We start from the raw sequence: 22,029 nt of genomic DNA, 5'->3' as shown, positions 1-22,029 counted from the left end.
CTAATGCGCATCACCCTATTACCTCATCTGCCCACCTGTCTCCCTTCCAGCAACCCTGTTTGTATCCTATAGTTGAGTCTCTTTTGGTTTACGTCCCCCTATGTTTTCGTCTTCTTTAGTTTTTCCTTCTCTTCCCTTATGTTCATCTATTTTGTTTCTTAAATTCTACATATGAGTGAAATCATATGGTATTTGTCTTTCTCTGACTGACTTATTTTGCTTAACCTGATACCCTCTAGTTCTGCCCATGTCATTGCAAATGGCAAGATTTCAGTCTTCTTGATGGCTGAGTAATATTCCATTATATATATGTAATGGAATATATATGTATTATATATATTATATATATATTATATTATATATTATATATATTATATTGTGCTACCACAAAGTAATGTGTATATATTTATATATATACACATATTTATATATGTGTGTATATACATATATATATATACACACATACATACATACATACACACACACACACCACATCTTATCCATTCAACTGTTGGTGGACATCTGGGCTCTTTCCGTAGTTTGGCTATTGTGAACATTGCTGCTATAAACACTGGGGTGCATGTGCCCCTTTGAATCACTATGTTTGCATCCTTTGGATACAAACCTAGTAGTGCAATTACGGGGTTGTAGGAGGGTTCTTTTTTTCTGAGGAAGCTTCATACTGTTTTCCAGAGTGGCTGCATCAGTTTGCATTCCTACCAACATTATAAGAGAGTTCCCCTTTCTCTGCATCCTCACCAATATCTGTTTTTTCCCGACTTGTTAATTTTAGCCATTCTGACTGGTGGGTGCGGGTATTATCTCATTGTGGTTTTGATTTGTATTTCACTGATGCTGTGTGATGTTGAGAATTTTTTCATGTGTCTGTCAGCCGTTTGTATGTCTTCTTTGGAGAAATGTCTGTAAATGTCTTCTGTCCATATCTTGATTGGGTTTTTTTGTCGTTGTTGTTTTTTGGGTGTTGAGTTTGATACTAGCCCTTAATTTGATAGGTCATTTGCAAATATCTTCTTCCATTCCATAGGTTGCCTTTTGGTTTTGTTGACTGTTTCTTTTGCTATGCAAAAAAACTTTTAATCCTGATGAAATCCCAATAGTCCCATTTTTTGCTTTTGTTTCCCTTGCCTTTGCAGACGTGTCTAGCAAAAGATTGCTGCTGCCAAGGTCAAAGATGTGGCCACCTGTGCTCTCTTGTAGGATTTTGATAGATTTCTGCCATACATTTAGGTCCTTCATCCATTTTGAGTTTGTTTGCTTGTTTGTTTGTTTGTTTATTTTGTATATGGTGTAAGAAAGTGGTCCAGTTTCATTCTTCTGCATGTGGTTGTCCAGTTTTCCCAACACCATTTGTTGAAGATACTAAGGGATGTCTTTTTTCCATTGGCTGTTCTTTCCTGCTTTGTTGGAGATTAGTTGACCACAGAATTGAGGGCCCATTTCTGGGTTCTCTGTTTTGTTCCTTGATCTATGTGTCTGTTTTTGTGCCAGTGCCATACCATCTTGATGATTACAGCTTTCTAATAGACCTTGAAGTCTGGAATTGTGATGCCTCTGGCTCTGGTTTTCTTTTTCAACATTCCTGTGGCTATTCAGGGTCTTTTCTGGTTCCATACAAATTTTAGGACTCTTTGTTCCAGCTCTGTGAAAAATGTTGATGGTATTTTGATAGGGATTGCTTTGAATGTGTAGATTGCTTGGTTTAGCATAGACATTTTAAGAATATTTGTTTTTCTAATCCATGAGTATGGAATGTTCTTCCATTTCTTTGTGTCTTCCTCAGTTACTTTCTTAAGTGTTATACAGTTTTCAGAGTACAGATCCTTTACCTCTTTGGTTAGGTTTATTCTTAGGTATCTTATGGTTTTTGGTACAATTATAAATGGGATCAATTCCTTGGTTTCTCTTTCTTCTGCTTCATTGTTAGTATATAGAAGTGCAACTGCTGTCTGGCACTGCTTTTCTACATCTTCTTCCTCTTTGTCTGATACTGGTTAAAAAACTCTCTTCTCTGTCAAGTTGTCTTCTGCTGTTTCCTCTGGTGTTTGTTAGCTCTTGAATTTCCCCAATATCTGTATCTTGGAACCCTTTACCCCCCAACTTTTTTGTCATGTCCACAATCTCTCTCATGATTTTCTTGGTTAGCTCTCATAAATCCTTTGAAGTCATGTACAACATCTGGACACAATTTGCTGCAGCAGGAATTTAGGTTTTTGAGCTTGATGGCTTTCATGACTTTTCCTATAAGAATGATATTTTTAATTGTGTAGTACTTCCAGACTTGCATGATTTTCTATCAGTGTTCTCTTCTATGGTGTTGACAATCTTTTTTATACAGTGCTGAGTGTAATGAGACTTTAAAGGTCCTTATGAAACCCTCTTTTAGAGGATAAATTGGAGACATTGTGTCTGGGAGCAAGTAGACTTTGATGTTGAATCATGGGGCCTGGGGTGGCCAGCAGCGTTATTGAATATCAAAAGAACTTTAAAAAGTAGTCCCTTGGGGTGCCTGGGTGGCTCAGTGGGTTAAAGCCTCTGCCTTCAGCTCAGGTCATGATCCCAGGGTCCTGGGATTGAGCCCCACGTCAGGCTCAGGCTCTCTGCTCAGCGGGGAGCCTGCTTCCTCCTCTCTCTGCCTGCCTCTCTGCCTACTTGTCACCTCTGTCTGTCAAATAAATAAATAAAATCTTAAAAAAAAAGAAAAAAAAAGTAGTCCCTTACTGGCACAGTACTCCTGACTTCAAGGACAAAGCATCAATAGAACCAATACAGAGAAAGTGTTCTCATTGTCCAAGCCTTCTTGTTATGTAACCAAAAGACTGGCAGCTGGTGTTTATCTTTTCCCTTCAAGACTTGGGAATTAGCAGCTTTAAAATAAGGGCAGTCCTGATCATAACCCCAACTGTATTTGTTAACCTGTTTCTTCCTACCTTAAACCCTGATGCTCACTTTCTTCCCTTGCTAATAATGTCCTTTGTGACATTGTTTTTGTTTTTGTTTTGTTTTGTTTTTCCAGAATAAGGTACTTTCATCTGCATTAAATCACCTGTTCAGGCATGTATCTTTTCTTTTTAGGATTTTTGTAATGGCATCTGGGAACTCATCTGCTGCCACATGGATGGCAGAATCTGCCTCACCTATGCACTGACATTTTTTTAAGCTAAATTTTTTTCTAAAATTATCAAACCATCCTTTGCTGGCAGTAAATTCTCTAGTTTTAGATCCTTCTCCTTCCTTCTGTTTTAAGTTGTCATATAGTTTTTTTCTCGAATCATCTTAAAGTCTATAGATATACCTTATCACAATCCTGCACCCACACAAAAGACGTGTTTTCAATATGATAAAAAAAAAATCACAAAAAATGCAAGGTTTTCATGCCTTCTAGTATAGCTGCAGTGACAGCCTCATGAATTTCGTTTTCTTTTTTTTTCTTTCTTTCTTTCTTTCTTTCTTCCTTCCTTTCTTTCTTTTTTTCTTACAATGGTTCTTACACTGGATTCGTTTATCTTAACATGGTGGGCAACCACAGATGCAGATCACAATCTACAGTACATATAAAGCAATTCTGCTTTTTCTTGTAATGTCATGACATTCTCTGCTTTTAGGGAGCACTTCCAGCATCATTAATGACACTTCATATGGGTCTCATGGTGTTATTCAAGGTTTACAGTGTTGTAGTAAGCAATGACAAATACTTGAGAACTGCAAGAGACTACTTTTTGTTGCAGTAACAATTTAGTGGAGAGACAGACTACTCATGTGGAGATGATTAGCCTCACACAGCATTTTAAGCATATACTTGCAACACTTGTGCTCACTGCAATAGCAACAGAAGGTAGTTATGAAATTATTACAGTAGTGTAGTATGTACTACAGTTAATTTTATGGAGTTATGATTTAATACTTCATCTTTATGTTTGTTTACATTTTTCTTGAGTGCAAATGGTGCTATATACAGTCTGTAAGTGTGTGTATAATTTTTGATACTTAAAATAAGTGTATTTATATTTTACACATATATTTTTTGTACACATAAATACACACACACACACACACATACACAATGGCATCAAGATATAGAAAGCAAAATGTTTTAGACACCTTACTAAAGAGAAATGAGTGTACCTTTTACCATGGTAGAAGGACACTTCAAGTAGGTGGGAGGATTGATGGGTGGGAGGATCTAAATGTTTTTCCTTAAAGGATTGTACTTTTGGTCTAAGTCTAAGAACTCTTCACTTAGACTAAATCCCAAAGACTTGCTATTGGTTTTTTTCTTTTTCTAAAAGCTTTATGATTTTTATGTTTTACATTTTAAAAATCAGTTTTGAGCTAATTTTTGTGTATGATGTAAGACCTAGGTCAATACTCATTTTTTTGCTCTTTCCCATCATAACACATGGGTATTTTAAATAGCAATACATGGAATTGATAAGGTGTAAAAAAAAGGCACTTGGAGTAGTTGGAAATACAAATTGCTGAAAACAAATGTGATTCAACATTGGCATTTCTTGGGATTTGTCCAAAGATAATTATATACAAAAATGTACATAGATTTGACTGAAGTGTTATTACAGGAAGACACTGGAAACAATCTACATGTCTAATATCAGGATGACTGATTACTAGAATAAAATACACCAAGATTAGAATTATGTGTAGTCATGTGAAAATGTTCACAGTTTATTAAATGAAAAATAGTTTACAAAATATTAAGCACAATATGTAAATAGAGATTACAAGTGATTTTAATTTTCTTTGTGTTTCTTTTCTAAAAGTTTCAGCAATATTCAGTGTTACCATTAAGAGTATTTTTAATTTTTAGAATTTATTGTAAATAAAGCATAGAACAGTTTCACATTTTGTTGTGGTTACTATTTTGAGTTTTATTACTATCTAATTAGTTTTTCTTTCAGGACTTTAAAAATATTGCAGCATTTAAAAAATAATTATAATGACAAAAATTAAAGTATTCCAGTATTTTAATGTTTTTATGAAGGGGAAAGTACTTTTCTCTAAGCAGACTATATCTCTGACTTTGTAAAGAAAATTATTAAAATATATATTATTTTATATATGTATACACTTATAATTTTAATTTTAAAATAAAGCCTCCTATATGTACTGTGGAGGCAGATTTTTTTTTAATCACTGAATTTTAGGAAATAAAAAAAGATATGATATGAGAAAATTGCCCCATGGTTGCTATTTTTAAGGGAAGTAACCTAACACCTGCAATTTCTTTCTTAGAAAGATAGCTCGAGGTGTATTATTAAAACTAACTACCCTTATTATTTTTTAAAAATTTTCATACTTTATTCAGATTGAGTAATTTATGCCCTTTTAACTACTATAACTAAGATTCTAGATTGGCTTCTATTGTATGCTTTAGGGAAGATACTATGAGGAAGAAAACCACTCATTTTCACAATAAAATTGATGGGGCAAAGGGACAATGGTACAATAAAAATGCTAAAAATATAAAGTTCCTCAAAAAAAAGAAACATGCTCTATTGCAATTGTTGCAAGAGTACATTTAGGTTATTAAGCAGGTGATACTTTAAATCTTACTCAAGATAAAACTTTTTTTAGCTTAATCAAATTGGGTCATACACTCATGAGGTAATCTTGATAACCAAGTAAGTTTTTTCTCTGCTATATTTTTCAAAAAGATAAATATAAAGAAAACATCTCAGATTCTAATGAGTTTAGCTAAGAACTTTGATAGCAAGTAATTTAAATCTGTATAAATGTATCAAAAATATATTATCATTATATGTATGTATTGTATATTTACACAGATGAATATACATACATATGTTATAAATGAGACAAAAAGATTATGTTGCATAATTTCTATTCTAAAAAATGGTCCTGAAATAAAGGAATAATAATTATAATGGGTAATGTTTGTTTAGAACAGCTTTTCTAATTCTTGAGGGGGAAGGGGAGAAAAAAGAAAAAAAAGCAAATTTAAAGGATCTCTATTTCTTACAGATTGGATAATTTACAGAATATATTGACATGTAGAAATGTACATAGATATATAGAAATTCATAATGCTGTAACTACACTGGTTTTTATATTCATAGATGGAATTATGTGATACTGAAGGTAGTTGTGAAGTGGACTATTATTCTTTTGTAGGCTAAAATGTTTTAGTGAGTCTAAATCTTCTCAAGATCCTTTAAATAAAGAGCTTGTGGGATGCCTCAGTCTGTTAAAGTATCTGCCTTCGTGTCAGGTCATGATCTCCAGATCCTGGGATTGAGACCCACTTCTGGCTTCCTGCTCAGCAAGGAGTCTGCTTTTCCCTCTCCCTCTGCCCCCTTCCCCCCACCTCATGCTCTCTCTCTCTCTCAAACAAATAAATGTAATACATACATACATACATACAGCGCTTGTGTCTTAAAAAATGTGGATTTATATTGGACACTCATGGATATTTAAAAATTGCTTTCTTGGTGTTTGAGGGGCACATTTGAACTAATTATATGAGTCTGACAATAAATTTTACTAAAATTTCATCTTCAGTTTTATATATTTTGAACTCCATCTAAATCACCCATAAGTTTTTTCTCTTAGATAGCTCTTCAACTTCTATGCCACATTTCTGGTCTTCTTTTTCAGTATTCTTGTTCAGTATTTTTTCCTATACCCTGTGCTGAATTACCTAAAAGATGTACTGTTTCTTAATGCTTTTACTATTGCCTCCATTTAGAATCTGTGTCCTCAACTTTTTCACTACTGTCTTCACTTGTTGAAATTCTGCTTCTCTCACAACGTTGTGGTTATAGTTACAATACTATATCATATACTTCAAAACTGCTAAGAAACCAGATCTTAAATGTTCTTACCACAAAAAGGAAATGTTAAATTTGGGACATGATGGAGGTATTAGCCAATTCTATAGTGGTACTCATACTGCAATAAATAAATATAAATACATATATTTATCAAAACAACAGAACTGTAAACTTTAAACTTACACAATATATTATATATCAATGACATCCCAATTTTTTTTAAAAATTTACTTCTCCTACAACAAAGAGTTTCATGTTTTCTGAATCATGATTTGATTCCCTTAGTATGGTCTTTCAGTCAAATTATGTTATCACATAACATAATTTTATTATGATATTTCCCACATTTTATATCCTTGAGGCAAGAGCTAGTTTTTACATCTTTGTAGTTTTTTGTTGTATACTTTTGATATATACATAATTGCAACTTAGTAAAAGTTGTAATAACTAACAAAAATAAATATGAAGGGACACATAACTAAGCGCCAATGTGATAAGGATCCTCAATCAGCTTTACAAATCTAAGTGATTTGTCAGGGTCAATATGAGAAGCCACTTGAGTTCAACACCTGCTAAAAGTATAGCAACAAATCACTGAAGGTAGAGATTTTATTTTAAAATATTCTAAAAAGATTGGTATCACATTCTGATTTTTAGTTCTCTTAGAAAGTTTCCTAGAGTTTAATATACAAGTCCCAATAGGCAGTTTTGGGGGAGTTTAATAACATTAAAAATACAGACAAAAAATGCTTTCCAACAATTAGTAGATTTAGCACAGAGGGGAAAAGTATTTTAAAAGTGAATGAATTTGTTACAAAAGTGCTTTTGGAATGTTTGTTCTGAAAAGCAGTTTTCATATTTTGGACAGATAAAAGTGACATTAATTTGTTTTCCATTCAGTATTACCTGTCAGCATTATACTCGCAGATCTTAGAATTACTTGTCATGTAAAGTAGAGAAATGTAGCTAGAATTACTCTTAAGATGAAGTCTTATTAAGAAATGGAAGCTGTGGGCGACTGGGTGGCTCAATTGGTTAAGCAACTGCCTTCAGCTCAGATCATGATCCTGAGGTGTCAGGATCGAGACCACATCAGGCTTCCAGCTCCATGGGGAGTCTGCTTCTCCCTCTGACGCTCTCCCTTCTCATGCTCTCTCTCACTCTGTCAGATAAATAAATAAAATCTGAAAAAAAAAAGAAAGAAAAAGAAAGAAGAAAGAAAGAAAGAAAGAAAAGAAAAATGGAAGCGAGAGAGAGAGAGTGCGCTAGTTGGGGGAGGGGCAGAGATGGAAGGCACAGAAGAGGGAAAGAATCCCAAGCAAACTCTGCACTGAGCACAGAGCCCTATGAAGGGCTCAGTCTCACAACCCTGGGATCATAACCTGAGCCAAAACCAAGAGTCACACTTAACCACGTGAGCCACCCAGTCACCCCACCATAAAAACAGTTTTAACATTTGCACATACACAGACTTACTCTACTAGTTCTTCATGTTAATCCTGCTTTAGCCATTGCTACAATCAAATTAATCTTTTCAAGGGAGAGCTTCTGATATTTGGGGGTTATTTTCTTCAGTATTTAATTTCTCACTTGGTTATACTTTATATGGTAGCTTATCTTTTAACACCTAATAAAAGAAATTGTTTGAGATTAGCAGGGTCCTACATACTTATGACAAAATTGTTTCTTAACGCTCACAGATAAATATTTTATACCTTATTTTATACCTTACTTTTTAAATTAAAAAGTGAAAATTGAAAAAAAAATGGAAGCTACATTTAGAAATGCACTTGATTGTACAGCTCTAAGATGGTACTGGCTGGTTATTGAATATTGGTGTCATGTGAATCACTGTTGTTTCACTGATTTTACAGACAGAATCATTGTCTTCTGTCACTTACCTCAAAATCTCAGTTAAAAATTGATTCACAGAGTGTGAAGAGGAAGGAAGTTACATATAAACTGATAGGACTGGTTTAAACTAATTTTTTTACTACTTCTACCCAAGTAAGAAACCTGCAGAGAGGTTAATCTAGTGGCTTTGTTAAGAACTAGGAAGTATGGGGGCACCTGGGTGGCTCAGTGGGGTAAAGTCTCTACCTTTGGCTCAGGTCATGATCTCATGGTCGTGGGATCCAGCCCTGAATCAGGCTCTCTGCTCAGCAGGGAGCCTACTTCCCTTCCTCTCTCTCTCCGCCTGTCTCTCTGCCTACTTGTGATCTCTGTCAAATAAATAAATAAAATCTTAAAAAAAAAAAAAGAACTAGGAATTATGATAAATAGATAGGAAATAAAGATTCTTTTATAACAAGTCCTTAATAGGTTTGAGCTTTATATTCTGAATGATAAAATAGAATTTAGGAAAACTTTCTACATTTTAATAAATACAAACCTTTATCCTCAAATTTTAACTATTAGAAAAAAATACAAAACAAAATATTATATTCTAGGTAATAATCAATTTTTATAACTTTAAGGTTGAATCAGATAACAGTGGAAGTTTAAATAGCAAGCTTCTGTATCTTAGTGTTAATTTATTGAAATTGTATCTTCATTAAATTGGGTGAAATGCAAAATAGCTTTTTTTCTATGATCTTAAATAATTTTTTCACTCAGTTGTTATGAAATTATATGGAGAGTCATAATGCAGATGAGTTCCACAGAAACTTTTACCATCAGTGTCCAGAAAGTTTTTTAGTATTATTATTTATATTTTAAAGATAACTGTAATCAGATTAATAGGTAAAAACTTTGAGTTTCTCTAAATAGGACAATTACGAATGTTTGAGTATTTACCACCTTTCCCTTTTCCAAGTCCATCTAAAGGCTTCCACTTAGTTTCTTCCCATCCCTTGACTTCTAAAAGGCTTTTATTTAGGTCACAAGCAATTTGGGGATTCCATTAGGCCAGATGAGAAGGAAAGAAAAAAGCAAGAGAGTAATTTTTATGGGAGTTTTATGAAGAGGGGATCAGGAGAAACTGGGGTGTGAGGGGAGGGTCAAAGAAGAAAGAAGGATTTTTAAAAGTATTGTTCAAGAAATGACAATAAAGAACTTAAGTTATTTTGAAATTAATTTTCAATGGTCATCAGGTACCTCTGGCAACAACACAGCTTGAGATGAGACAATATGGGTCAAAGATTTAATAAGACTGGCAATTGTCAACAGTTTTATATCAGTTTGACAGTTATATCAGTATATATGACAGTTGAGATAGGAGTGTGGGGTTGAGTGTGGGGGCAGGAGAACATAATCTAATCTGGAAATGGAAGGTATTGCCACAATATAATACTCATTATTTTTAATTTTTGTTGATCAAGACTTGTTATTTTCTTCTGTTAAGGAACTAGTTATGTAGCTGACTTATGATCTACCACATTTTATCATATAAATAACAATTATATTTATTTTTTCTCTTCTGGGGCATTCAATTTTATGTTGGCTTGGGGTAAGAGAACATAAGAAGTAGAGTGAAATTTGATTCAGTGAATCTTTCCTATCTATGAAACAAACTTGGCAAGCCTATATTTTTTTTCTATTTTTGACCTATCATCCATCAGATTCTACTCTATATTGTCAGACAAAGTTTCTCTTTTAGTCTCTCATTTTCTTTAACTGGAAATGCAGAATACAGTCTTCATAGTAACCAGATGTCAGATCAGTTCTTCAAGATTTTAATGATACTAATCAACATGGCAATTGTTTGTTTTTCCTCTTTTAGCCTTATCTTTTGTTTTAATACTCAGAATTAAATTGATCAAGACACAATGGGTAAAAAAATCCTGGAATAATCCTTGACATAATAGCTTGTAAGAGAATGGTCTTCAATATTATTTGTATATGTAGTATAACTATCGCATGCTATTTCTACATATAAGTATCCAAAACAAAAGGGAAATGGAAGAGTAATTTCTACAGACTGTCACTCAGATATTTTTTTAAAGAAAAAAAAAATTTTATTTGGGTTCTTTCATTAGCAACATTTGTGACCTCATATAGTTTCAAACACCTGACATTAAAGCAGAATTAATTGGTTGTATATGAAAGATGTTCTCGTGGTTCTTTCCAGATGGACCCTACCATGTAAGGCCAATCTTTTATAGATTAGAAGGATGGATTATCAGTGGGTTTTTGTTTGTTTGTTTGTTTGTTTTACATTCTGTGAAAGCAGAAATTGGAAAAGTAAATTGAAAACGTAGAAGTGGTAAGGACTAGTTCAGTTTTGCTTTTTTTCTTATTGGTAAAATGACTTTGTAAATGGCATTAGCTATCATTAACACCCAAACCATTTCATGAACAATAATGAAATCTCAGATTTAGTAATTAGGTAGTTGAGTTCAGAAATATATACATAGGTGCAACTGGGTGGCTCAGTCAGTTAAGCGTCTGCCTTCGGCTCTGGTCATAGTCTCAGGGTCCTGGGATAGAGCCCCACAGCAGGCTCTCTGCTCAGCAGGGAGTCTGCTTCTCCCTCTCACTCTCCCTCTGTGTTCTCTCTCTCTTTCTCCCTCTCAAATATATAAATAAAAATCTTATTTAAGGGTGCCTGGGTGGCTCAGTCATTGGACGTCTGCTTTCGGCTCATGTCACGATCCCGGGGGCCTGGGATCGGGACCCGTGTCAGGCTTCCTGCTCAGCGGGAGGCCTGCTTCTCCCTCTCCCACTCCCCCTGCTTGTGTTCCCTCTCTCTCTGTGTCTCTTTCTATCAAATAAATAAAATCTTTAAAAAGAAAAAGTCTTAAGAAAAGAAAAAAAAAAAAAGAAATGTAAACACAACTGATGGCCTTGAAACCTAGAAAAATACATTAGTTGAAAACTACCTTTGCATTGTTTTCTTGCAGGAAACAAATCACAAGACAGTGGCATAGCAGAGATGGAAGAACTTCCTGTACCACATAACATTAAAATAAGCAACATTACATGTGACTCATTCAAGATTTCATGGGAAATGGATTCAAAGTCAAAGGACCGTATTACACACTATTTCATTGACCTCAATAAGAAAGAGAACAAGAACTCCAATAAATTTAAACACAAGGTAAAATCTTAACATATACTTCTATTCATTTGCATCTTAAAATCTAAGTATGAGAACATTTATTTAAAAGAGGAAATGTTTTGTTGATTATGTGATGTATTGACATTGGGAAGTGTAAAAATTACATGTCATTTCAAAACCCTATCCTTTTAAGAAATTTAGTAAGAAAACAAAATGCTAAGTATACTATAAAATACAATTTTTCCCAAAAAGGTAAAAACATGACTCTCATATAGACATAAAAATGAACACGTGTTAAAGATTTAACTGATTAATGAGCTAACTGATGAGGTGTTACAACCAGTTCAATGGATAATCCAAAGAATAGACACAGTTATAGATCAGGATATTGAAATAAATGTAGAACTACAGGCAAAACTGGTTTGAGGTCAGGAAGAAGCAAGGGCCAGAAGGGATAGATGGACAAAATTCTTTGCATGTTTTTAGACAAAAATAACTGTTATCCATTATCTAAAGATTACAGTGTTATAAAATAACTTTCACAGAAGCAAAAGAAAATAGCCAGAAGAGTATGCTATAGGCAATGCGTAGTTTTCATTAAGGCATATATTTTTCCCCATAATAACTGCTGAGAGAGGAATGTGATATAGCTTTATAAACTTTAGGGTATTTACAAAATACTTTAGGGCTGAACATTGCTTTATGTAGTCAATTTTATTTTATGATTTGAGAATGAAAATTAACCTTTATATGTCTTAGACCTGTTAACACCTCTTTGGTATTATTCTTATAACAGTCTATTTATCACATATCTTTGCTGATACATCTCTCGACATACACATCAGAGGTAGTATAGAGAGAATAATAGTTATTCAGTATTCTTTCTTGTTTTTCAATATTTTCACTGATGAAAACTGGTCCTTTTTTTTATATTGATACTAAATTTAACTTGGCAATTTTTTTGGAAGAGTTGCCTTATCATTTCTGGAAATTATGCTTTTTACCAAATGTGCAGTTATACACACTATTGATAAGTGAGGATTATATGTACAGATAAGTGTGAGAGAACAAGACTGATAATTCGTTATTCTAACCATGTTCTAATTTTGATTATGCTTTCTGGTTATGGGTATTTTCTTTGCTGGCATTTGCCCTCTTGAGGCAGTTTTGAAATATTTCCTTGAAATAGCTGTGAAATACTTAATGTTAAGTGATGATTAGGTCAAGATTTAACCCCCTTTTACTCATCCACACTTAGAAAACCATGTCTTAGAAATGTAGTAAATATTCAGCTAGCAAGTTTAATAACTTTATTAATCATTGTTTGGAAATACCTAAACATTTCTCTGACACATAAACTCCATACTTGAATACAACTGAAGCAGATCTTACCCCTTTTGTATATAAAACTGATTTATCTTAAAATAGTTATTTTAAAATGTTTTCTCCCTTCACATATAAAATATTTAGTAATGGGCTACTCTGGTAAAATTAATGGATAGTATAAATTAAACAAATATATTTTAAAATAGAAAATCATTAAATTTTATTTGTCATGTTTCTGGGTTTTTGGAGGTTTTGTTTTGTTTTATTTGATATTAGAATATTGCATTTTAAGGAGCATATATAAGGACTGTACAGAGAAGAACAAGAATCAGGAAAACAAGAATCTAAATACATTAATGTCATTAACTAGCTGTATGACCTTGGGCATGTCTTTTGATCAAATTGGACCTTATTTTTTATATCTGGAGAATAGAGATTTGACTATAATAATTGTTAAATATCTTTAAAGAGGAAAATTCTATTATTAGCGAGGAATTTAATAAGTTCCTCCACATTGTTTACAGTTGATTCAGGTTATACTGCTAAATTATTTCTTCCCACCCTCCCTCCCTACACCTTTCCTTCTTTCTTGTTTTTCTTTCTTTTTGTCTTAGGATGTTCCAACTAAATTGGTGGCAAAAGCTGTTCCTTTGCCCATGACTGTCCGTGGACACTGGTTTTTGAGCCCGAGAACTGAATACACAGTAGCAGTGCAGACTGCCTCAAAACAGGTTGATGGTGATTATGTTGTGTCTGAATGGAGTGAAATTATAGAATTCTGCACAGCAGGTAAGAAAACTAGGTACAAATACAGAAAAATATTTAATAGTTCCTTAAAAGCTAATTACAGGAAAATATGTTTTAATCATAAGGTGATACGAATTTCATTGGGTTATTTTTACATCGACAATAGCATTGTGTAATAGGACAAACTGCTGTATGGTTGGAGTGAATTTAGATTCTCAGCAAAAGCTGAGTAATGGCATTAAATCAATTCTTTGCTGCATTGTTTGATTTTTCAGGGTAAAAACTTTGCAGATGAAAATTGGTTCAGTTTGAAAATACACTAAAACATATTTTGAGCTTCATTTTGGGAGAGAGAAATTTTTTTTTTCTTTTTTAAATTTTCACAGATATTGGAGGCACCTGGTTGGCTCAGTCAGTTAAGTGGATGCCTTCGGCTCAGGTCATGATCCCAGAATTCTGGGATCAAGCCCAGCATCTCTGGCTCCCTGTTCAGCAGGGAGCCTTCTTCTCCCTCTCCCTCTGCCTGCTGCTCCCCCTGCCTGTGCACTCACTCTCTCTGTCAGATCTTAAAAAAAAAAAAAAATTAACAGATATTTAAACAAAGAAGTCAGGAACATCTTTCTCTAACTTAGGGAAATGGATGCAGATCTTAATGACTCTACCTAGCAGAAATGTTACTGGATTTTTCACTCGAGTGCTGAAAATCTATAACTAAACTAGTGTTGCACACACACACGTGTGTGTGTGTGTGTGTGTGTGTGTGTCTTTGCTGCATTAGAAAGTACCTCATAGCCATTTGGCATTGAGATACCTAATGTGGAGAGCCCTATCCCCTTTGATTTTTAACTGTACTTTAATATTCCATTAGATTGGAAATGTTACCATTCATCTCATTCATTTATCTGTTTATTCATTCATTTAAGAAAGAAATATTTGGTGAGCACTTAAATAGGTGTTGAAGTGATACAAAGATATCTTTACCTAAATACATCTGTCATTCTCTCCTTGTCTGTTAGAATGGGGCTTTATTTCTTCTTTGTATAGGCGATTATTTCCTCTAAAAACTTATGGAGAACAGCTAAGTGTTTTTTTCAACATAAAGGAACTTGAAGAAAAAGTTTTAAAAACAATTTGCCTTAACTAATTGTAGGTTGCTTAGCAACTTTCCCCATCTGAGACATCCTTCAGATAAACCAGGCTTTTTTTCTCCCCATAACGTCACACCTGCATTATTTTAGACTCGGTATATACTTAGTAACTGCTTTATCTCACTATCTTGTGTTGTTTCTTAATCTCAAACTCAGTGTAAAACTTTTCCTATGGATATGTTAAATGGATGAAGTTTTAACTCTATGTTATTTTGACTTTATCTTCAACCCTTTTTATATATGGAGAAGTTGCTAATGATTATAATATCCTTGATTGCTAAGGATTTCAATCGTTGAGAGCAAGGAAAATAGTATCTCTCTGGTACCATATTTCTTCCTATATAAAATACCGATTATAAGATCCACCATTTAATATTGTCAGTTAAACTATGAAATAGTGTTTTCTTAACACAGTTATTGTTGGACTCCTGTCAGAGAAGCTAAATGTGAAAAAAATACGTTTTGGACTAGATGAAATATAATCATAGTTTAGTTATCAGTAATGAAACAGCTGATTTTTATATTGTATTAATAGTAATATTAATAGTGAATAAAGAATTCTCAATGATATAACTTCTACCTATATTTGATATATTATATTGGAGTTAATATATCCCCTCAGTTTTTTCCTAAAACAGATTTCTTTGGAGTCTACATCATGTTTTCTTTCTTTTTTTTTTTTTTTTTACTGCATTTCTTTCCATTTACTTTCATTGTACCCCACCAGCAAGGCTTAATCTAAGACAAACACATAAACAAGACACAGCCTTTTTTGATATTGTTTTAATACATGCTATTTTCCATAGGACTGCACTAAACAGAGTCATAGTATTTGTCCAGTTAAAAGAACTATACTTTACCTGCTAAAATCCCCATTTGACATTAGGAAAAATGTGAAATATTATTTCTTCTTTAGCTTAAGGAAGACCTTTGTCATTTCCAGTTCAGAAATACCTATCTGTGTATAGATGCATATACGTTCACTCTGTTCTATAATCTGTTTAGCCATATGAGTACATTTATTTTTATGTGTCTTTGTCTTCTTTCATTTAGAGTGATCACCCTGTTGCTCTTTTACATAACTACATCTCATAATTCTACTAAGAATGTTATTGGGTGAATTAATAAAACTCCAGCTTTTAAATGTGGCACAATAGTTTTCTGTAAATTGTTTTGTATTTTTAATTTCCATGAGAAAATATAAAGGGAACTTAAGCTTTTTGAAGCTTATTGTTTCAGATTATCAAAATAATTCAGAGACTTTTACTTAAACGTTTAATCTGTAAATTTTGAGGAAGGTTTTTGTATAAATTGTCCCTTAATCTGTTCAGTAATTCATTCCACATTTATTGAGCACATACTGTATACTATATACTGTGAAAAATATTGATATAAAATAAAATAGAATACCACCAACTAATCTACTTCTAGTCTAGTCTATGTTAAGATACAACTCTGTGCTTACCCTATAGGTCACAGTTGTCTATATATTTAACTATGTATATTTATTTGTAAATTTAGACTGTGAGTTCTTTGAAAGGAAAAATAGTCTTTTTGATCTTTTAACCTGATCATCTAATTTTGCATGATGCCTTCTGCATTATGTTCTAATCTAAATAAATGTGAGCCAATGAAGCAGTTAATAAGCAAACTCTGCTGTCATGAGCATTTCAGCTAGGTTGCTTTTATTTGGAAGGTCTTACAATCTTTATGGACAAAAATTTTTGTTTAGATTTTGGTGTAGAGGATTTTGACAACAGTCCTCAATTTTCAAAACAAAAAGTTGGTGAAAGTATCGAATTTCCTGGAGAGAAGTTTTAGATTTTCAAGCGTCTTGTGTACCTGAAAACCATCAACTAAAAACCGGAGACCTAGTCTCTAGCTATATGAACATTTGGCAAATCAAACTGTAACAAGCCTCAATTTCTGCATCAATAAAATGGTCATATTTAATCTACCTCACCAACCTCATAGATTTAAAGAGTAAATTAAATGAACATTATTATTGCTACCCTTTTATATTCAGTTTGCTACTGATTGCAGATTAGAAGCTTCTTTTATTTGATTTATCAGTTGGTTCAAGAAAAGCTAGTATGGTGCCAATTGATATTACTTGAGTTATGCAGTCTGCATTCTTTAACATTTTTGTTTCAGAACCTTTCATTTCAAAGTATGAAACAAATGCATGTGTATCCTAAAAAAAAAACCCATAAACCATAACAAATACATTTTTTTGTAGAAAGAAAAATGTGCCAAAGACAATGTATGTTTTTTCAATGTAATTTCCTTTTCACTAAGATAAATTTCCTAAAGGTAAATTTTAATAATTTCTAATTTATTAAACATGTAGTTGATAACTTTGTAATATATTTTTAGTAAGATATTTTTTTGTTATTTTCAGATTATTCAAAAGTTCATCTAACACAGCTATTGGAGAAGGCTGAAGTAATTGCAGGACGGATGCTTAAATTTACTGTTTTTTATCGTAACCAACACAAAGAATATTTTGACTATATTCGGTAAGGATAAAAATATATAGAGTGATTTGCTTTACTAAATGCCATTTCAAGCTCTAGGCTCAGGTTTCCCTTGAGTCTAGTTCTGTGAAATAGCAATTTTTGTTTTCTTTTCAAAATGGTTATACTCTTTTATTTCTGAGAATAATTAGTAGAAAAAATCAGATTATGGGATTTTTTTTTCACTTTACTTACATTCTTATCTATAATCATTTGTAGTGACAGTTCCTGTCTATTTGAGTGGAAGATCTTAAGCCTCCAGGGTTTAGACTGATGGCCATACATGACAAACTCCTCTGCCACCCAATAACTCAGCTAAATATTCTTTTCTTGTGGATTGCTTTAAGATACTGAAAATGGGTGGAGAGGAGGAGGTAGCTTTCATGAAATATTGTGAACCAGTTGGGATTTTTCAGGCTTCAGTCTTAACTGGAGATCTTTTAGCCATTATCTTGGATTAATTATTCATTAGGACAGTGTGTTTTGTTTACTTTTGAATTCTAGTGTTCAGTTAGCATTTTGAAGATAGCCTGTGTATACACTGGGAAGCAATTTCCAAGAATTCAAAAGAAATCCATGCTTCCGGTAGTTTTAATACTAATAATCCTTTTGTATTTGCAGATGAAAATTTTAGGACGGTAAATAGAGAGATGTATTTTTTTAAAGGCTAAGACTAAGGTTTTTAAAATGATAAATGCTATATAGGTTCTAAAACTTTTACACAGTAATCTCGGTAATTTGTCATTTTAACAGCCTTGGTCTTACTTTAAATTTTAAGTTGTAAGGATTATAACAAAAAAAATTAGGAAGCTTTGTTGTTATTTGTTTCTTCCTTCTCTAGTTTTCTTAGTCTTCTTTCTAGTTTTAGATTTAATCAGCTCCAAGCTGTAGAAACTGTAACGGGAATCAGAGAGAGGTGAACTTAGGCATCTGATTTCATCAAATGAAATACTTTGCAATATCATGTTTTGTTTTTTTTCCCTATGTTTTCCCTTTTTTTTTTCCTATGTTTTGATACTGCAAACCATAAGTTTGAATATCTTATAAACACAGAGTTTAATCCATAATTCTTTTAGCTGATAAGTTATTTACCCTTGAGTCTATATATGTATTTCATGATGGGATGCCCTTAACCTAATTTAAATAGTACAAACAGATGTAACACAAATGTATCTGTCAGTTGTGAGTGGGAATGATCATATATATTAAACAAGAAAGGTTTTCTTTAAACATAAAATTTGAAAACAAAAAGATCTATTGCTTTTTTTAAAAAAATAAGAAGTACATCAATATAATACATCTTTGGTACAAGGTTTAGATTCTTAGAATATTGTCAATGTCTATTTTAGGTGGCCACTGGAGGTCAGTATTTCCCTGATTTTCTATGCCCTTTGGGTGGAAACTAGACTATATTCAGGTCCTTCAATACTAAAATTTGCATCATCTGTTTTCAAAAATTCTAAGAAGAAAAGAAATGATAAAAACTGCCTGGGAAAAGTCATTATATATATTACAAATGACTCCAGTGTACTAGTATGAAAGATGTATTTACTAACAAGGAAATTTACCTTTGTTAGAGTTTCCATGACAGTTGTAAAGTCCATGTAAGTTATATCTTCATGCAGTATATATAAATAAATATACTTCCCAAGTGGTGGGTACAGTTCTTTAACATTGCTTTTTTAAAACACTTTATTTAAAAAAAATAGTAGACATTAGCTTTAACCACCTTGATTTTCCTTTTTAGGTAACAAATTCTAATCAGAACCCACATCCTTTATCAGAATCCATTTAAAATGTCATAAAATGCTTGAATAGAAATGAAACTTTCACTTAACTAGCTACAGACTTTCTAAATCATTACAAATTATGAAAAAGTGTTTGGTCAGTTCTGACTCAATCCATATGGATTAAGTTCATTTTGATCTCTTTCTCTAGAGATAAATTTCTAAATGAATATTTCTTTATTTCCTGTCTCTGTATTTTCTGCTATTATTGTTTCATTAATTGAACTTGTATATGCATGCTGAACACATATCATATCAATGTTTTGTTTTTGTTAATGAGAATGTAGCTGTAACAAGGGTTTTAAGAATTGTGACCCAGGACAAGATGAAGTGGAAACATTTCTCCCTATTTTTCCCATTAAGTATAACTAAAAACTCTGGATTGTATATATAAAAGAAATGTAAGAATCTGAAAGGTGGAAGAAGACTGAAAGGTAGAAGATAAGCCAGTTAGGGACCATGGGACTCAAGGGACAATACAGTGATGAGTTCCCTGAGTTTTCTTTTTAGCTCTTATATTCTTGACTGATTTCTGAAGAAGCCAAGAACCCCAAAATGCTAATGGGCACAAACTAAGAAAAATACCCTCAGAAAATTTGCCCTATTTACCCAAATGACCAGCAAAGGGATAGTCTTAAAAGTAGAAAGCTTTTAGACAATAATTGCCCTACTTCAGCCAAATACCGTCAGGGGAAAAAAAAACATTTTCCCACCCTCACCAGCTGAGTCAAGTAGGGAACCCAGATTTCCACCTTCTACCATCTACAAGGAAGCACCCTCTCCTCCTCCTCCTCCAACCCCTGCTGGGGTGGTGTGAGAGAAAGCTGAATGGGGAAGCTGGACTTATACCCTCCCAGCAGTGGCAATGTGGTACCTGTCATCCTCCCTACTGGGGTGGTATCGCAGATTGCCTAATGAAAACCAGGACTTTTCACTGCAGCCTAGGAACACGGATTGCCTCTGCAGTGTCAGTGAAAGCCACGTAAAGAGCAGTACTGAGACACCTTCTTGCTCTCCAAGCTAGATAGTATTAGTAGAAGCCTAGCGAGAACCTTAACTCTTAACTTCACCCAGTAGTCATCCCCCTGTCGTTGAGGCTGACTGTGAATCCTGGTCTTTTCTCCCCTAACAGCAATGAAGTGATATTCTTCCGCTGATACATAGTCAAAAGAAGCCTGCTAAAGTACTGATTTAAATAAGACTCAGCTTCATAACATAATACCCTGAATGTCCAAGATACTATTGAAATCCACTCATGATTCCAAGAATCAGAAAAATTGTGAGTGAGAAAAAATGATCAGCAGATATTAATGCCATAACACAGAATCTTAGCACTATCTGACAAGGATTTCAAACAGCCACTGTAAAAATTTTTCAATAAGCAATTACAAATATACTTGAAACAAAAATAGAAGATATAAAGAATTAAATGAATATCATAGAACTGAAAAACTACTATAAGTAAAAAACTCAGTGGATAGACTCAACAAAAAAATGAAGAGGACAAAGGAAAGAAACCATAAACTTGAAGATAGAACAATAGAAATTACTCAAACTGGGGCTCCTGGGTGGCTGTTGGTTAGCATCTGACTCTTGATTTCAGCTCAGGTCATGAGATTGAACCTTGCTCCAGGCTGAGCATGGAGCTTGCTTCAGATTCTCTTTCTCTTTCCCTCTGCTCCTCCCCACCCAAAAAAAAAAAAAAAAAAAGAAAAAAAAAAAAAAGAAATTACCCAAACCGAGTAACGGAAAATTGACTGGGAATAAAAAGAGCACAACTTCACAGACATGTAGGGCTATAGCAGATCTGATATCTAATACTAATGTCATTGGAGTCAGAAAGGAGGAAAGGGTGGAGCTAATAAAATATTCAAAGTAAAAATAGCTGAAATGTTCCCAAATTTGGCAAAGGACATAAATATAAAGATTAAAGAAGCTAAGTAAATCCCAAACAGAATAAACACAAAGAAATCCATGCCCAGACACGTCATAAACTTCTGAAAATTGAAGAGAAGCAAATCCTGAAAAACACCATACCTCATCTATGGTGTCTTTTCAATCACATCATCATTAGAAACCATATCAGCCAGAAAGAAGCCACACAATATTTTTAAGTTCTGAAAGAGAACTATCAACCCAGAATCCTGGATCTAGTGAAAATATCCTTCAAGAATAAAAGGAAATCAAGACATTCTCAGATGAAGGAAAATTAAGGGGAATTTGTCACCAGCATATTTACTGTAAAAGAATGACTAAAAGAAGTTTTTTTGTCTATTTTTTTAATTCATCATGACAAGTGTACTCTTCAGTCCCCACCTCCTATTTCTTCTGTCACCCCACCAACCTCCCCTCTGGTAGCCATCAGTTTGTTCTTGATAGTTAAGAGTCTGCTTCTTACTTTGTCTCTCTCTCTTTTTTTTTTCCTTTGCTCATTTGTTTCTTAAATTCCACATATGAATGAAATCATATGGTATTTGTCTTTCTCTGACTGACTTATTTCACTAAGTATTATACTCTAACTTTATCCATGTTGTTGCAAATAGTAAGATTTCATGCTTTTCTTTGGCTGAATAATATGCCACTATATATAGTGGCATATTATTTATATACATATATAATATATATATATAAAGATGATGTGAGATTTTATATATATATAAATATATATATATAAGCTCATTT

The 22,029-nt window shown here is 33.2% G+C and overlaps 1 protein-coding gene across 2 annotated transcripts in view; it reads left to right on the top strand.

Moving 5' to 3' along the window:
* PHYHIPL (phytanoyl-CoA 2-hydroxylase interacting protein like) overlaps positions 1 to 22,029 on the top strand; it is a 95,206-nt gene that overhangs the window by 67,411 nt on the left and 5,766 nt on the right. For both annotated transcript variants that reach the window (XM_032842667.1, XM_032842677.1), the window contains exons 2-4: positions 11,666 to 11,862; positions 13,764 to 13,938; positions 17,446 to 17,563. In XM_032842667.1, the coding sequence (XP_032698558.1) occupies positions 11,666 to 11,862; positions 13,764 to 13,938; positions 17,446 to 17,563 (490 nt within the window). The remainder of the gene's footprint in view (positions 1 to 11,665; positions 11,863 to 13,763; positions 13,939 to 17,445; positions 17,564 to 22,029) is intronic.

The sequence above is a fragment of the Lontra canadensis genome, unplaced genomic scaffold, assembly GCF_010015895.1.
Source record: "Lontra canadensis isolate GAN:19392208 unplaced genomic scaffold, GSC_riverotter_1.0 scaffold3, whole genome shotgun sequence".
Taxonomy (NCBI): domain Eukaryota; kingdom Metazoa; phylum Chordata; class Mammalia; order Carnivora; family Mustelidae; genus Lontra; species Lontra canadensis.
This window is presented reverse-complemented; position numbering and strand designations above follow the sequence as displayed.